We start from the raw sequence: 23,385 nt of genomic DNA, 5'->3' as shown, positions 1-23,385 counted from the left end.
GACTGCCTCCCGGGGACTGCAGGGGAGGCAGAACCAGACCGCGCCGGGGACTGCGGGCCGCGCGGCCGACAGGCCCCGGGGGACACGACGCGGACGCTGTCATCCCCACGCCTCGCGCTGAGCCGCCCCTCGGGCTTCCCGGGCGCCCGATCCCGGGTCAGCGCCGAGGCCTGGGCTTCCTCTCTGCCGGCTTCTTTTGTGCGGTGGCTCCCAGTCGGCGAAGCACTCCTGCGCTGAATCGGGCCATTGTCTGCGCTCCCGTCGCTTCCCCGCTGCCAGTCCCGGCGCCCCCACCCCGCCCGCGCCCTCCGCCTCCTAACGTGCCTTTCCCCCCAGGAATCTGGAAGCTATAAGCCGGGCGGATTGCAAATGAAGTGGAATGCATTGTGGGACGTGTGTAAAACCGGAGCCTTCGCCGTGGGGGTGTGGGGGCGCGTGGGGAGGGCCGGACCCGCCGCTGGTGGTGTAGACGCCGACGAGGAGGGGCTGGGAAAATGCGCGCAGAGTCCGCCCGGGTCGTGCCCGCCGTAGACTGATGAGGCAGCGCGCTGCGCCCCGGCGCTGAGGCCCGGAGGATCGGGGCAGCGGGTCGCCGTCCCCACCATGAAGAAGACCCGGAGCACAACCTTGCGGCGAGCCTGGCCTAGCTCGGATTTCTCGGATCGGGCCTCGGACCGCATGAGGTCCCGCAGCGAGAAGGACTACCGTCTGCACAAGCGCTTCCCCGCGGCCTTCGCGCCCCCGGCCTCGCGGGGCTACATGACGTCAGGTTGGTGACCACTGCCCGGCCCGCGGGGAGTGCCTGCGGGGGAGCTCAGGCGGTGATGGATGCGCTGAGTTTCGGGAAAAGCAAAAAAAATTAGCTCCCATCCACCATTTTGTACCTCCGCGAGCTCCGCAGCAGGCCCTCTCAATATGGGGTTTGGGAGCTATTAGTTAGGTAAAATAAGGGCGGGAGACGAGCCGGGCGTCTGGGCAGCAGGCAGATAAAGGACCGCAGGCTCCGCGCTGCAGCTTCCTTGAGCTTCGGGACGAGCCTGCGTGCAGCGCTGCCTGCAGTGCCGGCTGGCTTGCTCCTGCATTGTGGCCACTTACCTCAGTGGGTATTTAAACAGCCCCCCTTTTCTTACGAGGGAACAGGTTTCATGCACAGTCCTGGATGGTCCTGCGTACCTCTCAGGCCCTCTGATGTGCACGCAGAGACCTGAGCTGGAGCTCATTGAATGCGTTCTGTGGGGTGATGGTGTGCATGCGGCTTGAACGCTCACATGACTGTGTGGTTTTAACATATGTTGCTTTGAATTAGGTTGTGTGGGAAGAATGGGGGCTGTGCCGTGTGTTTATTTGCATGTCAGATAGGAAGGACAAACAAAACAGTAAATGGAAGAGAAGGCTTCAGAAAAGGTTGCATCTTAAAATGCAGTGCAGTTAGTAGCAAGAGCCTGTTCTTTTAGGAAACACAAACGGAATGGCTTTGGTTTCTGATTTGGGAACCCAGGGATAAAATACTTGAGCAAATGCTGAAGGAAGGGGAAATCTATCCTGGCTTTCTCCTTACTTGTTGTTAACCACTTGTATGTAATGATGTGTAAAACATTGATTTTTATCTATTTTTCATTCTGGAAAAAAATTATTTCTTTCTAAACACAAGGTAATGGGAGAACCGAGATTTTGTTACATCACCATCTATAGCAAATTATTTTAAGCCCTGTCTTAACTGGGAAGATTTTAAGCTTGTGGTTAGTACTAATAGTCTAGCTTTACTATCTTTCTCCTAAAACAGCAAATCCTTTTTAACTGGGGTCAGTATCTCAAGCTTTAAAAATGTCTTGTGACCACATTTCCATGAATATAAAACCTAAATAAAATAACCATCTTTTTTATAGCAAAATCCGGCAACATAAGGATGTTACAGTATTTTGGCAATAAAGCTCCCTTGATTTTTCTCTTTCATGAAAAGCCAAATTTGTAAAGGAAGTCACAACTACAGTTTATACTTCAGTCATCGAAGTCACTGTTGTGGTTGCTGTATTCTTTAGACTGTGGCAGTAAATTTTGAAGTACATCTAAATCCAAACCTAACCTCAAAACATGTATGTACATAAACCCGTGTCTGCACTGAGTGTTTAGGTAATCCTGGGTTTCATGTACTTGGGGTTTAAATGTCTTCATTCCACACCTAACAGTTCCCTTCTTTCTTTTGCCTCTTAAGGAACCAGTACTGAAACCAAGTCTGAGGCTCTAAGTGGGCAGGTGGCCATAATTTCTTCACCCAAACCTACAAGACTCTGTAAAAATTTCAGGCACATTTCCATGGATCTTGTTTTTATCTATCTTGACATTGCTTCATTAGGATCATATTTTCGTTCTTTGCAAAAGAACTCTGCTTCTGCTGGTGCTGCAGGGCATTTTTTTGAGGGTTTAAAGAAGCAGCTTTTAATTATATTTGATTCTCGTGTTTCATTTCTTGACTTGCAAAGGTGAGATAGTCTTATGGTGCTAATGAAGGATAACCCATTTCAGTTGGTGGTTTTCTGTCCAGATTGCTGCCAAGAACCAGAAGATCAAAAGGTGGGGGTGGGGAGAAGAGAGTGATGTCATTCATTCAACATTTTACAGACTGTCCCCAAAAGCCAAGTGCCTTGCTAGATTTTCTTGCGGTTGTAGGGTTGGATATAATAAGGTTTTTGCCCCTGGAGGGAGGCCTATCATTTATTCTTTATTTTAAATGTTAGCTCATACACAGAATAAAAAGCAGATATTGGTGCTAATGGAAGGAATTAGTAAATATTAAGACAAACACCTGCATTGCTCATTGGAGGAGTAGGCGGAGACTTTCTCACACAACTTTTTGGGGGATGGGTTGGGGGTGTGAATCTTAACCTATTTTCTTTTCAAGTATGATTGCTTTCAAAATATGAGTATTGACAGAAATAGATGGTGTATTGATACATTTTGAGATCATTTGTAAGAAGTTCTCTTCCCCCTAGACTATGTAAAAGAAATCTACTTGTATCAGGTTAGTGATTGGGGTATGAATAGACATGTAAAGTGAAGTAGAAAACAAAGCAGCTTAAAAACACATGAGACTTTTCCCATTTCTTCTGTTTGTCCAAACATTTGGTTTAATAACTACTCTTATTATACTTCTCTTTTAGTAAAAAGGGTTTTTTGTTGTGGGTAAATGATTTGGGCTCAAGGACCCGATATGCCTCTTTGGAGATACACTAAATAACTTCAGTTAGGAGACTATTTTTAGAAATTGTCCCCCCACTCAAATTTCCTGAAAATTATGGGAAGCAATCTTTTAAAAAACTTTGGGAAATGAGAGATCTTTGGTAATTTTTAGAAATAGGTATTAAGAACTGTTCTTTTGGTCCAGCGCACGTATACACAGTAGGTACTTCAAGCCAAACTGTAGGTAGGCTTCTACTACATGTAATAGCTTTCTAATGAGACAGCACCCTTTCAAAGTCTTTTCTCCACTAGTAAGTAATTACCACTGTGAAATGTGATTTATAGCCTTAGGCTTGACATTTAGCCCCGGCTTTTCCTATACCTTCACGATAAACTACACTTAAGCTCAAGAGGTTAGAACAGGCACCTATAAAACTAACAAGGTCTTACAAAAAGACAGAAAATTCTGAAACTTTAAATCTGGAAGACCATGCCTTACACGACTGTTTAAGCTCCCAATTCCTGCTACCAAATCTAAAGTAGTCCTAAGACTTCACAAGCTGCCTAGCAACCAGTGAGTTCATAGGCCATGAGATGAGTTCATTGTTCACCTTGAATATTAATTTCTCAATGGTGGTTTCTGGGCAGAAAAGAGGGAAATCTCGCCTTTTGTTCAACTCGAGATGAATAATAAAGTGTGGATGGCATTTGATCTGAAAAAGAAAAGGGGTTGGACCAAACGGATATGAAATCATTCTTCTCCATTTTCTTTTTTTTTGCAGTTTTTGGCCGGGGCTAGGTTTGAACCCTCCACCTCTGGCATATGGGGCTGGTACCATACCACTTTGAGGCATAAAACTAGAAATTATGATATTAATTAGCTAGAGATAATAGTAAAACTCCTCACTAAGGGGGGAATCTGTATGATCCTTAGCACTTTACGTATGAAAACAGGTTCATGCGCCTCCCTGAAATGATTTTCAAGGTCCTAAACTTTTTGTTGATGAAGCTGTTGGAACTGTGACCTCTTCATGAAAATGATGATACCAACTTTTCTTTTTCTTCACTCTTCCCCTCTCGCAGTCCCAGGAATGGGTGCTTCTTTAGATGCCTTGTACAGGGTGGCCATAAAGGTCATGTGCAGTTTAAAATAGTGTGCAATTTAAAATTGCACATGAACTTTATGCCCATCTAGTATAATGCCACCCATGTTTCAGACAGTAAAATTGGAAAGCAGATTTTCCACTATACAGTTTCACACAGCATGTTCAATAAAAGGCTTTTCTTATGAACGAGAAAGCAAAATCAGGGCACATTTTAGTTTGAGGCTTGTCATTTTAAGTAGCATCTTAAAGAAATAAAGGAGACATTTTTAATACTTTGGCTTTAAAGGATTTGAAAAGAAAGATAAAACAAAAACCCTGAACTGACATCTCCAGAAAATTACAATCAGTTTTGTCTTCTGACTTAATGAATGGGATCAGTGGAGAAGAATGGCCAGCACATTACCTTGAGTAGTTTATTAGTTTTCATTTTATAGAAACTGATTCTGGGGCATGTTGATCTGTGTGTTCCAGTTCCTTATGTTATTTTAAGAGTTTTCTGAGAGTGGAGGGTGGACACTGGAGGTTCTAATCTGGGCCTGCCATGAACCAGCTGTGTCCCTGGTGAGTAATAGGCTCTCCCTTTGTCCGTAATGAGATTTGTGCCATGCTTCTATTACAGAATTGGGCTTCAAGGTGGCTCTTTAATGAGCAAGTGCAGATCTCCTGAATGCTTTCACATAAATTGTTAGAAAGAGCCTCTGCCCCCTTCTTACTGAAGTCACATGCTCCTCTATGTGGATACAGTGCTCGTTTTGCAGTGGAATCCTTTTTCCCATCTTCCTCCAGTGTTACAGGAAATGTACGCATCTTAGGGCGGGAGAATGGGGAGGGGTTTATAGATTAAGACCTCCTGGCAAGTTATAATTATATGCAAGTTTTAATAAACAGCATCCTGTCACGTCCTGTTCCCTCTTTGCAGAGATCCATTTGCAGCCTCCCTGCTCCAACTGTGTTTTAATTTGAAACTACCTATGTTGACGCCTTTCATCAGGCAAGTGGAAGTGAGGAATATTGCACTTGGTAGTGAATGACTTTATTCTTTATTTCCCAGGAGAACATGAATGGGCTTACAAAAGGTCACCTCTCTTGGTATTTTGAGATCTTTTATACTCTTTGAAACGTTTTTATTTGAAAAAAGGAATATATTATATAAAAACCTAAGCATTTTTACACCTCCACAGCAATTCTGGCCTTAAATTCCCCACACCCCCAGGGACGCAGGACAATTCAGACAATGGTATGTTTAGTACAAGGTTGCTTAAGCTGACTGCAGGTATAACTAAGGAGCACAGTCTGGTTAGATCCTTGCTAGTGGGACACTGCGCCAACTTTTGAATTTAGGGCACACTTTTGTTAATCAGTTGTAGAGAGAGTATGATGCATCATCTATTTGGTATAAAGTAGAAGTTCTTTTGGTTTGTCAGAGTACTGATTATACTCAACTCTACATTGACCTTAGCTATCATGATATAAGAACACAGTCCTGTTGCCCGACACCCTCAGTTTGCCTGTGCATCTCCTGTCCCAGGTGCGAGTTCCTCCATGGTAGTACCTGTTTTATTCACATCTCTAATTTGCCAGCAACCACAGAGCTTGGCACTTATCAGGCACTCTGTTAATGTTTATCGCATGAATAACTCAAACATGACTTCTCTTAAAAAGTTGGATGAATTGTTGTCTTGAAGTCTTAACATCATGACTCATCCTTTTTTAACTGTGGAACTTACAAACATACAGTGGAACCTCATAACTGACCACCTCCTTCAGTTGACCTAATTTTGATATACTGGGCATGTACTACATGTATGTGTCAGTACGGTAGGCCTAGTTCTTCAGGGTGACCACCTCCATGTGTTGACTTTCTTGTTACAGTCCCTTAGGAGGTCAACTTACAGAGCTGTATGCTTACTGTGTATCATAAGACCTACCTTCAAAGGATCTCCTGTTGTGATCAGTAGGTGGGACCAGCTGGCCATGAGTTGGCCATTAGAAAGCAATAAATGATGTGATATAATCAAGAGTTGGGTTGGTTGGCAAGGTGGCACAGTCGGGGGAAGAGAAGGATGTCACTTAGAAAAGGCTGCCTGGAGGGCAGATGGACTTGGGTCTTGAAGGTGACACGGGGGGAGAGACACGGGGGTATGGCTTGAAGTGATGGAGATTGAGAAGGATTAGGGGAGGTTGTGGAAGCAGCATGGACCAAGGTAGAAAGCTAGAAATGAAGTGGATATGTGAAATTTCTGTAATGTTCCTGTAACCTGAGGAAGGTACCTAGAAAGGAGACCTAGGTAGGCCAGGTGGGATCTTGAAATTTAGGTGGATTTGGAGTTGAAGGGCTAGGAGAGAAAGACGAAAGGAGCCCTTTAGAAAATGGGGGCAGGCAGTAGCTTGCAGGATAGACAGACATCATGAGCACCCAGACCAGAGGATCTGGCTGTATTTGTAATTGGTTGGGTTTAAAGTGGTGAAAGAAAATAAAAGGCGAATTAGTTCTTTTTGTTGGAAAAATGCAGTAAGTGACCAGGAAGGTGGAGAAAGTGGAGCAGATGAGTTCCATTGTGGGCTGCCTGGTTGGTTGTCCACACAGAGTGGACTTGCCGGCCTACACATGGACATTAAAGTTGTAGCTATAGGTTGGAGGTCACTTACGCAGCAGTGTTAGCTGAGAATACAAGAACAGCTTAGCTTTTTGTACTTTATATTCCACTCCTTGGAGGGGAGCAGATGACTTGGTTATTTTTATTTCCAGCAGATGGAGGGTCAATTGATTCCATAAGGGTTTTGGCAAACCTGGAGGTTTGAGGTTAGGGTTGCTTGGAGATTGCTCTCCTTCCTGTTCCTAACAGTAAAGTGCTTTTTAATTCTTGGATTTGTTCTATTAGCATTCGCATTTATTCAGAAGCCATTGTATTGTTGATAAAAGGGATGTACTTTTGATATCTATAGTCGGGTTTGCAAAGAGAGCTGTGCAAGCACCTACACAAAGGAGCAGGCCAGCTATGTAAATAATGGATATTTCAAACATCTGTCATATACCTATGCAGTGGAAAAATTATGGCTTAGGTAACTCATATATACAGTTAAAATCTCCATTTATCTTTCTGCTTTAATCCATGATGGCCCTCCAGGCCAAGTTTTCTCTTTTTGAAGATAAAAGAGAGATATTTGGCAGATGCCTGTGGGCAGCAGGAGTGGCAGGACTTGTGCCTGGCCTCTTCCCTCTCATGGCCATATTTTCAGGGACAGGGACCATCTAACCTCGAACAAATTCCTGTCTCATTGGTTCCCCTGGGAGACCACTGACTGCTTCCGGCATATGCAACTTTTGCTTTGAAATTATTTCGTTATTAGTTAAAACGAAGTCCCCCGCTATAATTGAGGTACATTAGGTATTTGTCTTTCTTTTCTTTTTTTTTTTTTATGCTTTGTGGCCACCCAGCCCCTGAACCTCTATTTCTGTGTTGGTGAAATTCCCCACTGTTGTGTGTCGTGTGCTTTCCCTCCAAAACGCGTTCAAGTACCCAGTACCCGTGACTATGTCCTTATTTAGAAATAAGTGCTCCCTAAATTCAGTATGACTGGTGTTCTAATAGGAAGAAAGGAGACACAGGGGTGAGCAGCATGTGCTAATAGAGGTGAGAGACTGGAGTGTTGTGTCGCCCAGCCAAGGAAGGCCAGGGACTGCGAGCCGCCACCAGAAGCCAGAGAGGGACGTGAAATGGATTCACCCCCAAACCCCCAGAAGGAAACATTGCTACTGTAGATGTCTGTTGTTTTAAGCCCTTAGTTGTAGTACTTGCTACAGCAGCCCCCGTCACCAGTATACTGCTTTCTGGACCTTGATGGAAGGCCAAGTCCACGTTCACTGTGTAGATCCTGTGGTGGCCATGTATTATGATTAATTTCCTGGCCTTCTGTCCATTGAGGCAGGGGCCAGTGACTTAGGTTTCAGCAATTGCGTACTCCCTTTGAATCTGGTGCTAGTAGGAAGGACAGTGGGGCTGTGAGACAGCCCCTGGAGGTGGAGGTGGCTTTGCAGCAAGGTGGTGTTCCCGAGGCAGTGGTGGCAGCCAGCAGGTAGTGTCGTGGGTGGTGTGCCCACGTGACCTTGCTGGGGGGCCAGCTGCAGGTTTGTGCTTGTCCTCACTGAAGTGGATCCAAGTCTGGGTCTCCAACCCTTCCTAGAATCCTGAGTTTTACTCAGTATATTTTAATAGGCAGTCGATTCTCCACAGCTGACCACCTCCCTACCTTGACCACCTCCTTAAGTTGACCTCATTTTGACAGGCTGGATGTGCACTACAAGTATACCCATCAGTACAGTAGGCCTAGTTCCTCCTGGTGACCACATCTGCATATTGACCATTTGTTGCAGTCCCTTGGGGGGTCAACTTATAGAGCTTCTACGGTATTCTTTTCTGAAAGGCTACGTAGTGTTGTGATTTAGAGCAGAGGTGCGGGCCAGGTAGCTTGGCTTCATGATGCAGCCTTTTCATTGCTAGCTGGGTTAACTTAGGTAAATTGAGTATTTTCTTTGGATATGTTACTTCCCCTGCAAAATGAAAATACTACTGGTACCTACCTATCAGGCTTTGGGTGAATTAATATGCATAAAGCACTTAGCACTGAGCTTCGTACAATGGAAGCATTGCATCAGTATTGTCATTGGTTTCTGTAGCATGAAACCAAGAATCCTAACACACACACTTACAGAATCGCAAGTTGTCACTTCCAAGTATTAGTATATAAAGTATATAAAGAGTGAATTGCATGTAAGTGACACAAAGAAGTATAGTTGAGTTTTATTGATAGTCTGCAACCCTGCTGCCTTTGTTTTGTAACAAACTTCCAGAGCCCTAACATTTTTCCCTCTCCAGTAAGTGCCCTGTCTTCCCCCCACTTTCCACCTACTGCCTCCTGGTGTTAAGACCTTAGTTCCTTTATGGAAGCCTGATGGAGTGGGATTGAACTGCACCTTCCCTCTGCTCCTGCAGAGCCCTTGCACACCTCTGAAATAATCGGCACCTCTGTGTTCATCCCCAGTCTGACCCTCTTTCTACACTGGAAGCTCTTTGAGGATATGACTCAGGTCTCACTTAACCTTGTACTCCCAACATCTGCCAAGTGCCATATATATGTGTGTATATATATGCTACATATATGTAGCGGATGCACACGTAGGAGTTTAAATGTGTACATATATGGGGCACCTGGTCTTGCAGACATTCCCAAGGGTTTCAAGGAAATCTCTGCATCTCACTTCTTTAACTGTATGCCTAGCTCGTGCCCTGGGGGTTGATGCCAAGAAGCCTCCAGGGTCATTGTGGTGTATCCAGCGTGTGATCCCCTCTGCAAACTGGAGGATGCTGGGCCAGCTTCCACACCCACCAGCTTGTGGAGACATAAGCTTCCATCAGGATTTTTAAAAAAATTCCAGCATGGATCTTGGATGAAATTATAAAACAACATAGGTCTTTTAAATCCTCGAAATACCTAAGATGAAAAATCCACTTAGATTAGATGCTACTGCTTGTAATTATTAATATAGTGGGACTTCCAATTAACCTGGAGAATGCATTTGGATTTTTATTTTGGTTGGTTTTTATTTATTTATTATTTTTTTCAAGAAAGAGTCACCCTCCGTAGAGTGCTGTGGTGTCAGAGCTCACAGCAACCACAAACTCCCGGGGTTAAGTGATTCTCTTGCCTCAGCCTCCCAAGTAGCTGGGACTGTAGGCACCCACCACAACGCTCTGCTGTTTTTTTTGTTGCAGTTGTCATTGTTGATTTTAGCTGGCCTGGGCTGGGTTCGAACCCGGCAGCCTTGGTATGTGTGGCCAATGCCCTACCCACTGAGCTATGGCCGCTTCCTCCACTGGCTTTTAAATAACGTAAGTATTGGGGCATATTTTTCCTGCACTTGCTAACTAGCTGGCTATGCTGGTAGACAATGGAAGGGTATGGATAACTCGTTATAAATACTTTTTAAAAGTTTTTAGTGAGGGGGTCAACAAGCCCAGAACAACAGAACTGTGAGAATGGTCATAATGCCAGATGGGTTTTTTTTTTTTTTTTTGAGGCAGTTTCGCTTTCTTGCCCTCCAGAGAGGGCCCTGGAGTCATAGCTCACAGCAACCTCAAACTCTTGGGCTCAAGCAATCCTCTTGCCTCTGGGACTACAGGCACCCTTCCTAACGCTCTGCTATTTTTTGAGAGAGGGGGTCTTGTTCTTGCTCAGGCTGGTCTCAAACTTCTAAGCTCATGCAATCCACCTACCTCAGCCTCCTAGAGTGTTGGGATTACGGGCGTGAGCCAGCGGGCCTGGCCTGTCAGAGAGGGGTTTTCTACATTTGTAATAGTGGCTTCTGTCTTACATTCGTTAAATGCTTTTATATTATACATAGCAGTAGAGCATTGAAATCAGACAGGCATCCGTTGCTGTCCTGGCACAGCTTGCTGGCTGTGTAATCTTGGCAGTTTATGTTATCAGCCTGTCTTCTGTTTTGTTATCTGTAAGATGAAGATAAAATAACATCTAACTTACAGTTGTTATGGGGATTAAATGGGCAAATGCATGCAAGGTAATTAGCATAGTGCCTGACACATAGTAGGAGCCTAATACAGCTTTGCTACTCTTATTATTATTTCTTCTGGAACATAACCAGGCAGGATCGGCTGCTTCCTAAAAGTCTTCACACCTGAGGATGCAGATGATAAGGAGCTGGCATGCAGTGTGTCTGGGGTCAGATAGAGTTAAAAGCAGCTCTAAATCAGATTCTCACCTAATATTCGGTCCTCATTTATCAGAAATCAAGCATTTCATTTCTTTCTTTCTTTTTCTTTTCTTTTTTTTTTTTTTTTATGGTTTTTGGCCAGGGCCAGATTTGCACCCCCCACCTCTGGTATATGGAGCTGATGCTCTACTCCTTGAGTCACAGGCACCACCCAAGCATTCCATTTCTTATTGATTTCGGTAGTCTGTGATCGTCTAAGAAAATCCACAGGATTACTCATTTATCTAAGTGGACTCGCTTGTCCTTGTACTCCAACTTAGGAAAAATGGGAGAGAATCGCAGTGTACTCAATATTCCTATGAAATAGAAACTTAAGGGAAGTCTGGCTCCACTTAAAATCAGAGAAATTGTGCCCCATATAATCAGACACAGTTTAATCTGAGATACTTATTTTGACTTTCAGTTGAAAGTGAAGGGAAAAAAAACCTTCTTGTGTGCTGAGTGTTCAGCTGTGTGTCTGTGTGAGTTTGCATATGCCATAAAAGCAAGCTGTGAAGTTAGGTACATCTTTCAAGGCCAATTCTGAAAGGAAAGCCCAGTGAACTCTTTTGAAAAGAAAGTGCATTTTCCTCCTCTGGCAAGTTTAAAAAGGTAGTGACAGTCCCAGTGGAATCTCAGGTCAGCTATCCCCCCTCCGGGTTGTGTAGAACATAAAGGGGGCATGCTAGAATTCAGGGTCCACTTCTCACATGTGTAAATATTTCAGCTGCATTCCTATGAGCAGATGGTTTGATAGCCAGACTTGAGGCTCTGGGGTGACAGCTTGAGCTAGGGAAGGAGAAGGGACTTCCCTTCTTCCACTTGCCTCCTGGGAACCTACCTCAGTGCTAGCCAAGATCTGGGCACCCACACTGCCCATCTCTACTGTATCCACCCCTGAGTTTCCATTTTATGCCTTCATTTTCAACATGTCACCTCTTCCCCAGTCTTCTCTTCTTTCAAATCAAGGGAAAAATACCTAAAGAAAAAGCCTAAAGGATACTAAGTAACTCGCTTTCTTAGATTATAGCCAACTAACTGAATTTTAGAAGCCTCCTCTACTTCTGATTCCATAGGTGTTTGCTTTTGTCAGTAAAAGCTTAGTTTCTGGGGACTGCGGGTCTTGTTTTTCCATGTGGTGTACCCTACTTAATGTGGGTGATTCAAACATGTGAAGAGTTACAAAGCATGTTTGTTTGGGATGTCAGAGGTAGGTAGTAGCATCCCTCCTGACTGAAGGGCCAGAAATGGACGTTTCCATGTCAGACACAGCTCTAGTCCAGTGGTAGGGAGTGGACCCAGGCTAGGGCAGAGGCTCTGGGCCTGCTGCAGGTGTGCTGGATGGTGCCACACCCTGGAGGCAGGATGCCCTGCAAGGCTTCTATTCATCTTGGCACAGGGAAGCCAGAAGTGGAAGGGTGTTAAGCTTCCATTCTCTGTCTGAGAACCTGCTTCGTAACAAGGGCACAGATTCTAGTGTGCTTCTGAAACTTAGATGTTGAGAGGAAGCCTCTTTACCTTCAACTCACTTTTCTCCAAAGAAGGGAACCATTGTTTACTGACCATGTACTTGGTACCAGGCACTGCGTAAGTCTTACCTCATTTAGACCATCGCTATTTCATATTTTAAGCGCCCCAAATGAGCAAACTGAGATTTCACACACACACACTTAATGTGTTCACACCCTCAGATAACACAGCCTTAATCATGTATGTGTTCATCTCTTAGTTTATATGTTAAATATTAGTCAATTTAATTTCTCATCTTGAAATGAAGTATTTAATATTTTCTTTCAGTTTTCCAGTGGTTCATCTTGGTTGGTTACCACACTTCAGAAAGCCAAGACGGTTGTTTTGTCCTGAGAAGGCAGGTCACAGGGTTCCATGCATGTTCTAATCAGTTTAACCCTAAATATTTGTATATGTGATTTGAAAATAATCTCTACTGAGCCAGCTGAGGTTCTTCTAAGGATTATCTTGCCTTACCCAAAGAACACTAGAGCATCCGTCTGGTGAGGAAACGGGTAAGGGACTTGCTGGACTATTTCCCTATCACTGTTTCTTTGGGGCCTGGCTTATTTCACTTCGCATAATATCATTAAGGTTCATCCATGTTTTAGCGTGTGCCAGAAATTTCTTTCTTTTTAAGGCCAAATAATATCCCATTGAATGTGTTTGCCACATTTTGTGTACCCATTCATCTGTTGGTAGGCACTGGGACTGTTCCCAGCATTTGGCTGTTGTGAGTAATGCTCGTGTGAACACTGGTGCACAAATATCTGTAGAGTCCCTATTCTCAATTCCTTTGGTATTTACTTAGAAGTGGAATTGCTTATTTGCTAGTTCTATGTTTAATTTTTTTTTTTTTTCTTTTTTGAGGCAGAGTCTCACTTTGTTGCCCTTGGTGGAGTGCTGTGGTGTCATAGCTCACAGCAACTTCAAACTCTTGGGCTCAATTGATCCTCTTGTCTCAGCCTTCTGAGTCTCTGGGGACTATAGGCACCTGGCTAGTTTTTCTGTTTTTAGTGAAGATGGGGTCTCGCTTTTGCTCAGGCTGGTCTCAAACTCCTGGGCTCAAGGGATCCTCCCGCCTCAGCCTTCCAGAGTGCTGGGAGCCATCATGCCCAGCCTTTATGTTTCATTTTTTTTGAGGAACCACCAAAGTCTTTATCAAACCCATTGTGCCATTTTGTATTCCCACCAGCAGTGTACAAGAGTTCCAGTTTGTCCGTATCCCTGACAAATTATTATTTTCTGGATCTGTGTGTTTGTTTTTGACGGTAGCCATCCTAAGGGTATGAGGCGGTCTTAGTCATGTACATACTTTACGATTTGTGATACTTAGAGCTTCACCATTTGCATGGTTCCTAGTTTCTTGTGCTTTCATTTGACTACTGTTTTCATTTTTTTTTTTCCAAATGGGAGAAATATTTACAGATGGGCCAAGTCAGTGTCTATTATTGAAGTTTTATTCCTGTTTGCCAAGTGTGCTTTTAGGTAGTGAGGGCGGTAACAACGTGAGTTCTTACCAAGTTGCTTAAAATGTGGTGAGTGGCATAAAACAGGATGATGGGCAAGTAAAAAGTCACAGATTCTTAGAAGGGGTGATGAGAGGTGTGGCATGAAGTTGTCATGTGGCATTTGGCAAGATCAGCGTTCCATCATTACCATCTTGGCATTCTGGATATACCCACCAGGAGGTGGCCAAGGCAGGAACATTCTGTGTAGGCTGTGGCTCCCAAACACCATCTGTGGACCGGGCTGAGCTGGTTCCTTCTGCAGAATCATACAGGGAGCTTGGGAAGCAGACACACATCTTGGCCTCATTCCCCAAGTATTTGCAGCTTGAGACGAGGCCCAGAACTTGATGTTTTTGAAAACTCTCTCTGATTGTGCTGTGCTGTTAGGTGAGGTGGTTCTGCTTGTAACGGTGTGCCCAGGCCAGTGAGCATCTGGTTGCGCTGTGCTCTCACCTACTTCCTCACACGGCAGCAAGCCAGTGTAGAATGTTCATGTGAGGGCCTCGACCCATGTGCTTGTTTTAGAAAGAGTTAAGACCTATCCCTGCCTTCAGGAGCCCCCAAATTCCCTGGAGATATGTAGGAAACCACTTTGGGACAGAGGTGTGAGGGTGATGGTAGTGACTGAGGAAAGGTGCTGGCATGATGTGGCAGAGATGGAGGAGACGGGAGAGGACTCCCGATGGACTCCCAGGGTCAGGTTGTGAAGGCTTGCATGGGCAGCACCTCCCTCTGGGGGCCTGCTTGGGGTGGGGAGAGGCCAGGTGGAAGAGAGGAGAAGCTGGGATGGAGAAGGACCTTACACATCAAGCTTGGGTGCTGTCACTTTACTCTGAGTGGCCCAGACAGACTTTCTATAGGGGAATGACTTGCTGGGAGTTTCATTAGATCACCTGGCTGCAGGGCCTAGAGCAGCGGTTCTCAGCCTTCCTAGATGCTGCGATGTATTTTCATTGTTACAAAAGAGTCGCGACCCACAGATTGAGAACGGCTGGCATAGAGGGAGGGACTGATGGGCAGAGAGCGGACAGAGATGTGCTTGTGAGGGTGACAAGGCCAGAATGTTGGGGAGTCCTAGGCCTGAGGTGTCTGTCCCCACTCTGAGGCAGGATGTTGGCCGTCTGTCACAAGAGGAGAAAGAGGCTATGGGCAAGATGACCAAGGGTCAGAATAGCCACCCTGTGGCAGAAGGGAAGCCCGTGGATGGTCCAAGGGAGCCACGTGGAGAGCTCACCAAGGATTTTGTCATTTTCATAAATAGTGCTCTAAATCTGAGTGCAGCAGTGGCAAAACCAGACATTTGCTAAGCAGAAGGATGAAGAGTAATGAGGAAGTCTAGGCTCCTTGCTCTTCCTGTGTGGAAGCCTTCCCATGAGGCCAGAGCTGGCGGATGTCACCTGTGGGGCTTGTTCTCGGTGGAAGAGCAGGTGGGCCGCCATTCTGCTTAAGCTTCTGGGTAGTTCTCTGATGGTGCCATGGTAAATACTCAAAAAGGGAATCTGAATTAGAAAAAAAGGATAACAGGTGCAGAATTGGAATCTTGTTTTCAAACTAAGTCATCCCAAACTCACTCTTAAAGAGTAATTCCAACATGAGTCTGTTACTGTGCAGAATTATTTCTGGAGGACACTCGGCACTCTTCCCTAGCTCTAGTCAAGAAAAATTGATCACCCAATTAAACTTTTGTCAGATGTGACTTGCAGTGTATATAATGTTCTGCCAGACAATGTGATACATATAACTAGGACTAGAATCACACTAATTTGGGGTAATTAGGAGGAAGATCTGTCTAAATAAGTGAAAGATTTAAATTTTATAGAATGTTTAATGAAATGAAGTCGTATTACTTCCATGCCCTTAGGCTATTTAATGAATGGATAAATTATTTATAATTAGCATATCAATGGTTTCATGGAAGAGATTACTCCTTTTGTGTTTGAAAACAGGTTATTTTTCTCCTTCAGTCATTGATACATTCCCCTGAAATCTTATTTACACCAGTTATTTTTACTAACTGAAGGAAAGGTTGACCTTTAACCTGGCCCTATCCCATAATCTTCAAACTCCAAATTAGTAGATCTCAAATTAAAATGAAAGTTTGTTAACGTGGGTAGATCAAATAATTCTGCATCCTTAGAGACACATTGGATCTTTCTCTTTCTTTTTAAAAGGAAATAGGTTGGCTTGGCGCCCGTGCCTCAAGTGGCTAAGGCACCAGCCACATACACCTGAGCTGCTGGGTTCGAATCCAGCCTGGACCCACTGAACAATGACGGCTGCAACCAAAAAATAGCCGGCCGTGTGGCGGGTGCCTGAGTCCCAGCTACTTGGGAGGCAGAGGTAGGAGAATCGCTTGAGCCCAGGAGTTGGAGGTTGCTGTGAACTGTGATGCCCCGGCGCTGTACCCAGGGTGACAGCTTGAGGCTCTGTCTCAAAAAAGAAAAAAAGTAAATAAAAAGAAATAGGTATCCCCATCACCTGTAAGAGAACAGATGTTTTTTTGAAATTCAGGACACTCTGGAAGGCTGAGCTGCGTGGATTGCTTGAGTTTAGGAGTGCGAGATTAATCTAAGCAAAAGTGACACCCCGTCTCTACTAAAAATAGAAAAACTAGCTAGGCACGGTGGTGGGCGCCTATAGTCAGGAGGATTGCTTGAGCCCAAGAGTTTGAGGTTGCTGTGAGCTATGATGCTACAGCACTCTACACAGGGCGATAGAGTGAGATTCTATCTCAAAAAAAATTCAAGAAGAGATAATTAATAAATAAATCTTTAAGATAAATAAATAAATGAAATATTCAAGATAAAAAGAATTAATACAATGAGATAAAATCTCAAGATAAGGTAAATGAATAATAAAAATAACAAGTAAAATATTCAAGATAAAAACGCAAAGTGATAAATAAATATGCAAGGAGAAATAAATAATGTTGTTTTCCTCCAAAAATATTTTAGAATTTGTTAGAATAATGTTCTCCATTTGTGGAAGTCCTGTTGGATGCATTTCTAGTCTTTCATTTAGCACAACAACCAATCCTCTGAGACTGATCCTGTCGTTACATCAGTTCGCTGATAAGAAATTTGTGGTTCAACATTACATAGCTAATAAATGGCAGAGCTAGGATTTGCATCCAGATCTGACAAGTTTTTCCTTTAGGACAAACCTTTAGTACTGCCTCCTTCAAGTTAGAATTAGAGTAAAGGAAATGGTGTTTTCAACCAGATCTATAAGAGAATTAGGAGATTGGAACTGGGCAAAGAGTAAAATAACAACCTACCGTTAACAGAAAGAAAAAAGTGTTAGTGCAGAAATGACAGGGCACTGTGAGGGTGAAGACAGTGCATTGTGATGAGTGTTACTTCTTCATCGACTCTGTTTTTCTAGCCAGTTACTGATTCTTTGCACACATGTACACTTTAGGTTGGTTTTCTGAAAGGAGAGCTTGTGTGAAATCATGGCCCAGGGCCCAGTGAAACTGCACATGGCCAGCTCTGTAGCCTGGTCCCTGTGCCTGTCTGTGTCCTGGATGTAAAATCAGCTGCTACAGCACCTGCTTCAGGGGGTTGTTCAGAGGATTAAATACCTTCATAGATGTAAACGTTCGAGGGTAACAACTGGCACACCATTTTTGCTCAGTAATGGTTAACAGTTACTGTTATTAATAAGCTTATAGTCTTGAGTGTAGCAGTAAGAAGCTTTGGGTCTTAAAAAAGGGGTCGTTTATTTCTGAGAACTTTTCTTTTTTTTAGAGGTAGGAAAGACTTAACTGTCAGTAATTACAATCCCCCTTGACCTATAAGAGGAGTTTTAAATAGTGTGTTTAAAATAGATTGGCTTTGCAGGATAGACGGGTGCTCTTTTGGTGCACGTGCTACTGATCTGGAAGTAGCAATTAGAACGTAATAGTCCTGAGGTTGCCAACTGATGTTGCTAGGAGGTGTGAGTGCGCATGTGAGCTGGGGTGACATCGTGATTCTTGCCTTGTTTTACCCTTTCTGGGGTCTGTGTCTGGGAGGAGCCTCCCAGTCTCCTCTCCCATCTTCCTCCAGAAGCAGCCTCCTTTCTATTTGGATGGACTGGAGCACACCCCATGGCAGGGCACAGGCTTCGCACCAAGTTGCCACAGACTTGGCCGTGTGCCTCTCCTTGTTGACGCATGATCTTGCAGAGGCTGTGATATGATAGGACCAGCATGGCAGTCAGGGCACTTCACAGAGAGGACGGAGTTGCAGAAACTTTTCCAGATAAATAGAGGTTCCAACAGATCTTAAGTGCATTTGTTTCTTTTACCTGAGAGGAAGGGGAGCAGCTCTCATAGAGGCCCTCTGGTATCTGGGGTTGGCCTCCTGGTTCGTCTCTGCACCCTCCCAATTGTGCCCTCCATGCTGACAGCCCCAGTGGCTGCCTTTCTGTTCTGAAGGTGAACTCCTGGGATTAAAACAAAACAAAATAAGACCCCCCGCAAAAAACACACATACACATAAGGCAACTTCAATGCCTATAGGAGTTTGGATTTTGCCTGCTGAAGATTTCTTGAGAAATTTACATTTCCGTAGTCATTGGGGAATACTACGGTGAGAATAGTAAAAGAGAGCTTTGTTGTCCAAGGATTTATTAGAGATTTCAATTATTAGTAGGTAATCAGGAATGAGGTCTTGGATAAACTTGAGATTTTGCTGAGGCACCCATTTTAATCACCCGTCCTGTCCTCCTGGGAGTGATTTAGTAACCTGCTGAGTGGGCTGGGCCTGGCCTTCAGCCTGCAGCCTGGAGGCTCTGTGGGCCTGTTCTCAAAGTTTCAGAGACAGGAGGGGATTAAACACTCGACTTCTTTTTGGAAATGGTCCTGAAAAGAACACCAACCACTGTTGCTGGTGAGAGGAATTAAGAGAAAATGAAGATATCTGAGAAAGTCATAGTTATTATCATAGATAAAGAAGCTTTGGATAAAGTGTGAAATGTAAAAGTTGGTGATGGTTTGGATCCGTGATGGAGCCCAAACCCAGAAAATTCCTGTAGCCACTTGGAGAAGGTACTCAGGTGAATGTATTTTTCTTGCTTGTGAAGTTCTACACATACAATCTTTAAAGATATAAAGAGGTAACTTATAATTTTTAGTTCTTGGGAAAATTAATGAAATATAGTCATAATTGAAAATGTGCAGATTTGCCCATAGGTCTTGGGGCCTTTTACTGATGGTGAGTTTATTTTGAGCATCATAAAGGAGGAGACCAAAGGTTCAGAGCTGTGCCCTGAATATCAAGTGCAGAGCTATAATGGAGTCAAGTATTTTATGCTATTTTTTGATTCTGTTACATTTGGCTTCCTTTGAATAATCTAGTACAGATGGAGTTAAATGTTTTAGGAATTCAAGAGTGGGCTAGGGCTGGTGGGTTTGGAGGAAGTATGCCTTTTCTCTTTCTATTACATCCAGTGTAATATGTTGGGTCACTGCCATAGGTGAGTGTAGTTTGGGGACATAATTTATATCAATAAGCAATTGATTGTTAGGTGTATTTCAAGTATCTTAAGTGAGACTGAGAAAATGATTGAATTTCTGGCCATAGATCACACCAGATTCTTCTAAGCCTTTTGTAAACATTGAAACCAAATGAACAAAGAGGCTCTTCCTAAGGATTCATAATTCTGACTTCGCACTGCCACCCCTGCGTATAACCAGAAAAAGACCATTTCCCAGCCCGTGGATGTCGAAGGGCGGCTGTACAGATGAGCCCTGAGTTCAGAGCATTTCTGAGGTACAGCAGCTATCCGGTTGGCCTGTTCACTGCCCTGCGATTATTTTTGTATAGCTAAAAAATATTACAACCAATTATCCTAGCTCCATAACTTTTGTTTTCAAGAAGGAAATTAGTCTTCAGTATTACCTCTTAAAACTTAATAGACTAATATAAAGCTGTATTTCTTTCTTCCCTTTTTGGAGGAATAAGTCATATTTTGAGATGCCGTAAGTCAGTATTTATGAATACCTTCAACGTTGGTTCCAGTATTCATCCAGATCTGTAATTTTCTCTTTTTTCTTGCCTGATATTTCCAGAATTATATGTGGCTTCTATAGATGTCTTTAAATCAAAGCGACTTAGCGTAAGCTATTCCAATTAGAATAGAAATTTCGATTGGGGGGATAATGAAAGTGTCTTTATTAGTGTCAAAATAGCCCTTAAAAATATTCACCTAGAAACCGTAGAGTTTGTTATTGTTGAAATGATCGTATTAAATTCAAACCCTAGCTTGGCGAGTAACTTTTTCTTTTAGTTTCTTAAAGATTTTCATGTATCATTTGCTGTAGTATGTTAATTATGGAGCTATCCTATCCCTTCTGTTGATTTATTCAACCATATCCTGTATGTGAGCACTATAGTAGGTGCCAACTGTCCAGGGACAGTGAGCCATTCCAATCTCTTGTTCACATGGAGTGTACAGACTGTTGGGAAAGAAAAGGACTGAAAGGAATTCACTATACCTGGAGAGGGTGTTCTGCTAGGGTAAGGAGAAGCCGGCGCTGAGTCTGGACAGAGAGGTGACTCAGGAGGAGCCTTGTAGGTAGGGTGACCTTGCAAACTGGAACACCAGGAGAGGCTGTCGCAGACAGACTGAGAGGTGTGGTTGTTCGCATTCACAGGGCTGAGGAATTTGAATACTGTTCAAAGGCAGTAAACAAGAGACCAGAGAAGGTTTTCAATCTAGAGAGAGAAGTGGAGGGCAGGGGGGGTTAGAGAGGGCAAGAGGGGAGGCATGGATTGCAGGTTAGGGCTGCTCCAGGATCCAGGCATGTTTGGAGCAGAGGATACCAGTGGAGAGGCAAAGAAGTGGGCAGCACTGAGGGGTACCTGGCTGACAGATGGTGGAAGTTGCTCGCACATGGCGGAGGAGTGAAAGTTTCTGAGTGGGAGAGGGTGCTGTTTGCAGAGCTCCATTTTGGATATGTTGAATTTGAGGTATTTATGCAGATACACAAGTAAAGATGTTTGATAGGAGTTTTTTCCTTTATGTATGAACCTGAAAACCAGCCTGTACACACCAGTGTTGTTACTTACAGCTTTTAATCCCTGTAAAGATCTTGAGCACATAGATTCTCTCAAGAGTTCTATGTCAGTCTTGGGTAATTAGTTGCTGTTCTGAGCCTTGTGAAAAGCAGAATAGCTGCTCCTTAAATCTGGCTGTGGAATGGGGAACCCAGCTCCCTACAATGGCAGTGTTTCCTGTTCCCTGTCAGGACTGCAGAGTATGTGGGTGTCTCTGCACGAGAGAAGTGTCCCACATGAGAGCTCCTCATTTTTGAACAATATTTATAGCTTCTTGCAGAATTCTACTTCAAAAACACCTTGTTATAAAAGCACGTATTCCAAAGAGCTTGCCTGTATTTTCCAGCTTATCCTTAGAATATGTGTATGCAGTTGGCAAGAGGCAGATTCGCATTCTAAATGACAATGAAAAGTAGACACATCCAGGCAGCGCCTGTGGTTCAGTGGCTCAGTGGATAGGGCGCTGGCCCCATATACCGACAGTAGCGGGTTAAAACCCTGCCCCAGCCAAACTGCAACACAAAATAGCTGGGTGTTGTGGAGGGCGCCTGTGTGGCAAGACAATCACCTAAGCCCAGGAGTTGGAGGTTGCTGTGAGCTGTGACATTACAGCACTCTACAGAGGGCAAGAAAGTGAGACTCTGTCTCAAAAAAAAAAAAAAAGAAAAGACAAGAAAAGAAAAATAGACACATCCAACATTGCTTTCTGAATGATTTATCAGCTAATGTTTATATTAGCCAATGTTTACATTTTTAATGTACATCGATAGAAAAGTTTCTCCTTAAGCTCCTGGATAATTTCAGAAGCAGATTATCTGGTTCATGTCCAATATTTATTTGCATTTGTGGACAGATACAGGCATCATGCCTTTCCCCAGAGTGTTTTATTTTTATTTTTGTTTTATTTAACTAATTAATTAATTATTAATTTATTTATTTTGAGACAGAGTTTCACTTTGTTGCCCTGGGTAGGGTGCTGTGGTGTCACAGTTCACAGCAACCTCAAACTCCTGGGCTCAAGTGATTCTCTTGCCTCAGTCTACCTACTAGCTAGGATTACAGGCTCCCGCCACAACACCTGGCTAGTTTTTGGAGACGGGGGTCTCCCTCTTGCTCAGGCTGGTCTCAAACCTATGAGCTCAAGCAAGCCACCTGCCTCGGCCTCCCATACCCCAGTGTGTTTTAAATAGTACTGATTGACTTTTAGTTTGATACTATAGATTTAGCCAAAGACATAATCGGAATGGCGTGTCTAGTTCTTATTAAAATTAAAGTGTTTACTTAAAAATCTATACCAAAAAACATGGAAGTTCATGATAAAATACATTGCGCCCAATATGAGTATTATTACTAAAACTTTCTGCTTTGGATGTGGTAGTTAAAATTGCAGTATCTCAGCCAGGCATGGTGGCTCATGCCAGTAACTGTAGCAGTCTGGGAGGCCGAGTAGGGTGGATCAATTGAACTCAGGAGTTTGAGATCAGCCTGAGCAAGAATGAGACCCCGTCTCTACTAAAAATGGAAAAATTAGCCAGGTATGGTGGTGATTGCCTATAGTCCCAGCTTCCGGGGAGGGAGAGTAGAAGAGGCTAGCTTGAGCCAAGAGACTGAGGTTGATGTGAGAGATGACATCTTGGAACTCTACCCAGGGCAATAGAGAGACTCTCAATTTGAGACTCTTGTCTCCAAAAGAAAAAAATTGCAGTATCTCATGTTTGAAAGAGCATTTATTACTTATTTATCTCCTATCTTATCCTTCTTCCTCCAAAAAGATTTGAAGTATCTTAGGGAGAGACATAAACATAATTTAATTAAAAAATTAACTAAGTGGAACGAATGGACAAAGAATAAAAGTAAATTAAGCTGAAGGTGGGGTGTGTAAGAATTAAGAAAATGTGTTGGAAGGTACAAGAAATTCAAACCTGATTCTGACCTATTGAAAGATTAAACTATAAATGTTATATTTAATTGAATGCTCTCAGGCCCTCTGTCCTAAATATCCTGCCCCACCCCCTTTCTTTTAAATCAGGAAAAGGAGACTATTCAAGCACCTTGACCTAGGTATATAGCCTTTTAAAATTTTTAGGTAGTATATCTTTATTTTGTCTTTATTTATTTATTTTTTGTGTGGTTTTTGGCCAGGGCTGGGTTTGAAACCGCCACCTCTGGCATATGGGACCAGTGCCCTACTCCTTGAGCCACAGGCGCTGCCCAATTTTGTCTTTATTTTTATACAGGCTTTTATTTTTGTCTCTTTTACTGACTTA

The 23,385-nt window shown here is 43.6% G+C and overlaps 1 protein-coding gene across 1 annotated transcript in view; it reads left to right on the top strand.

The window, feature by feature from the left end:
* Nucleotides 1-324: 324 nt before the first annotated feature.
* Nucleotides 325-23,385, top strand: part of STOX2 (storkhead box 2) — a 101,562-nt gene continuing 78,501 nt past the window's right edge. The window contains exon 1 of the mRNA XM_053584844.1: nt 325-769. Within this exon, the coding sequence (XP_053440819.1) occupies nt 604-769 (166 nt within the window). The 5' untranslated portion in view covers nt 325-603. The remainder of the gene's footprint in view (nt 770-23,385) is intronic.

Source organism: Nycticebus coucang, chromosome 1, assembly GCF_027406575.1.
Source record: "Nycticebus coucang isolate mNycCou1 chromosome 1, mNycCou1.pri, whole genome shotgun sequence".
NCBI lineage: Eukaryota > Metazoa > Chordata > Mammalia > Primates > Lorisidae > Nycticebus > Nycticebus coucang.
Note: the sequence above shows the minus strand (reverse complement) of the source record. Positions and strands in the feature narration are given on the sequence as shown.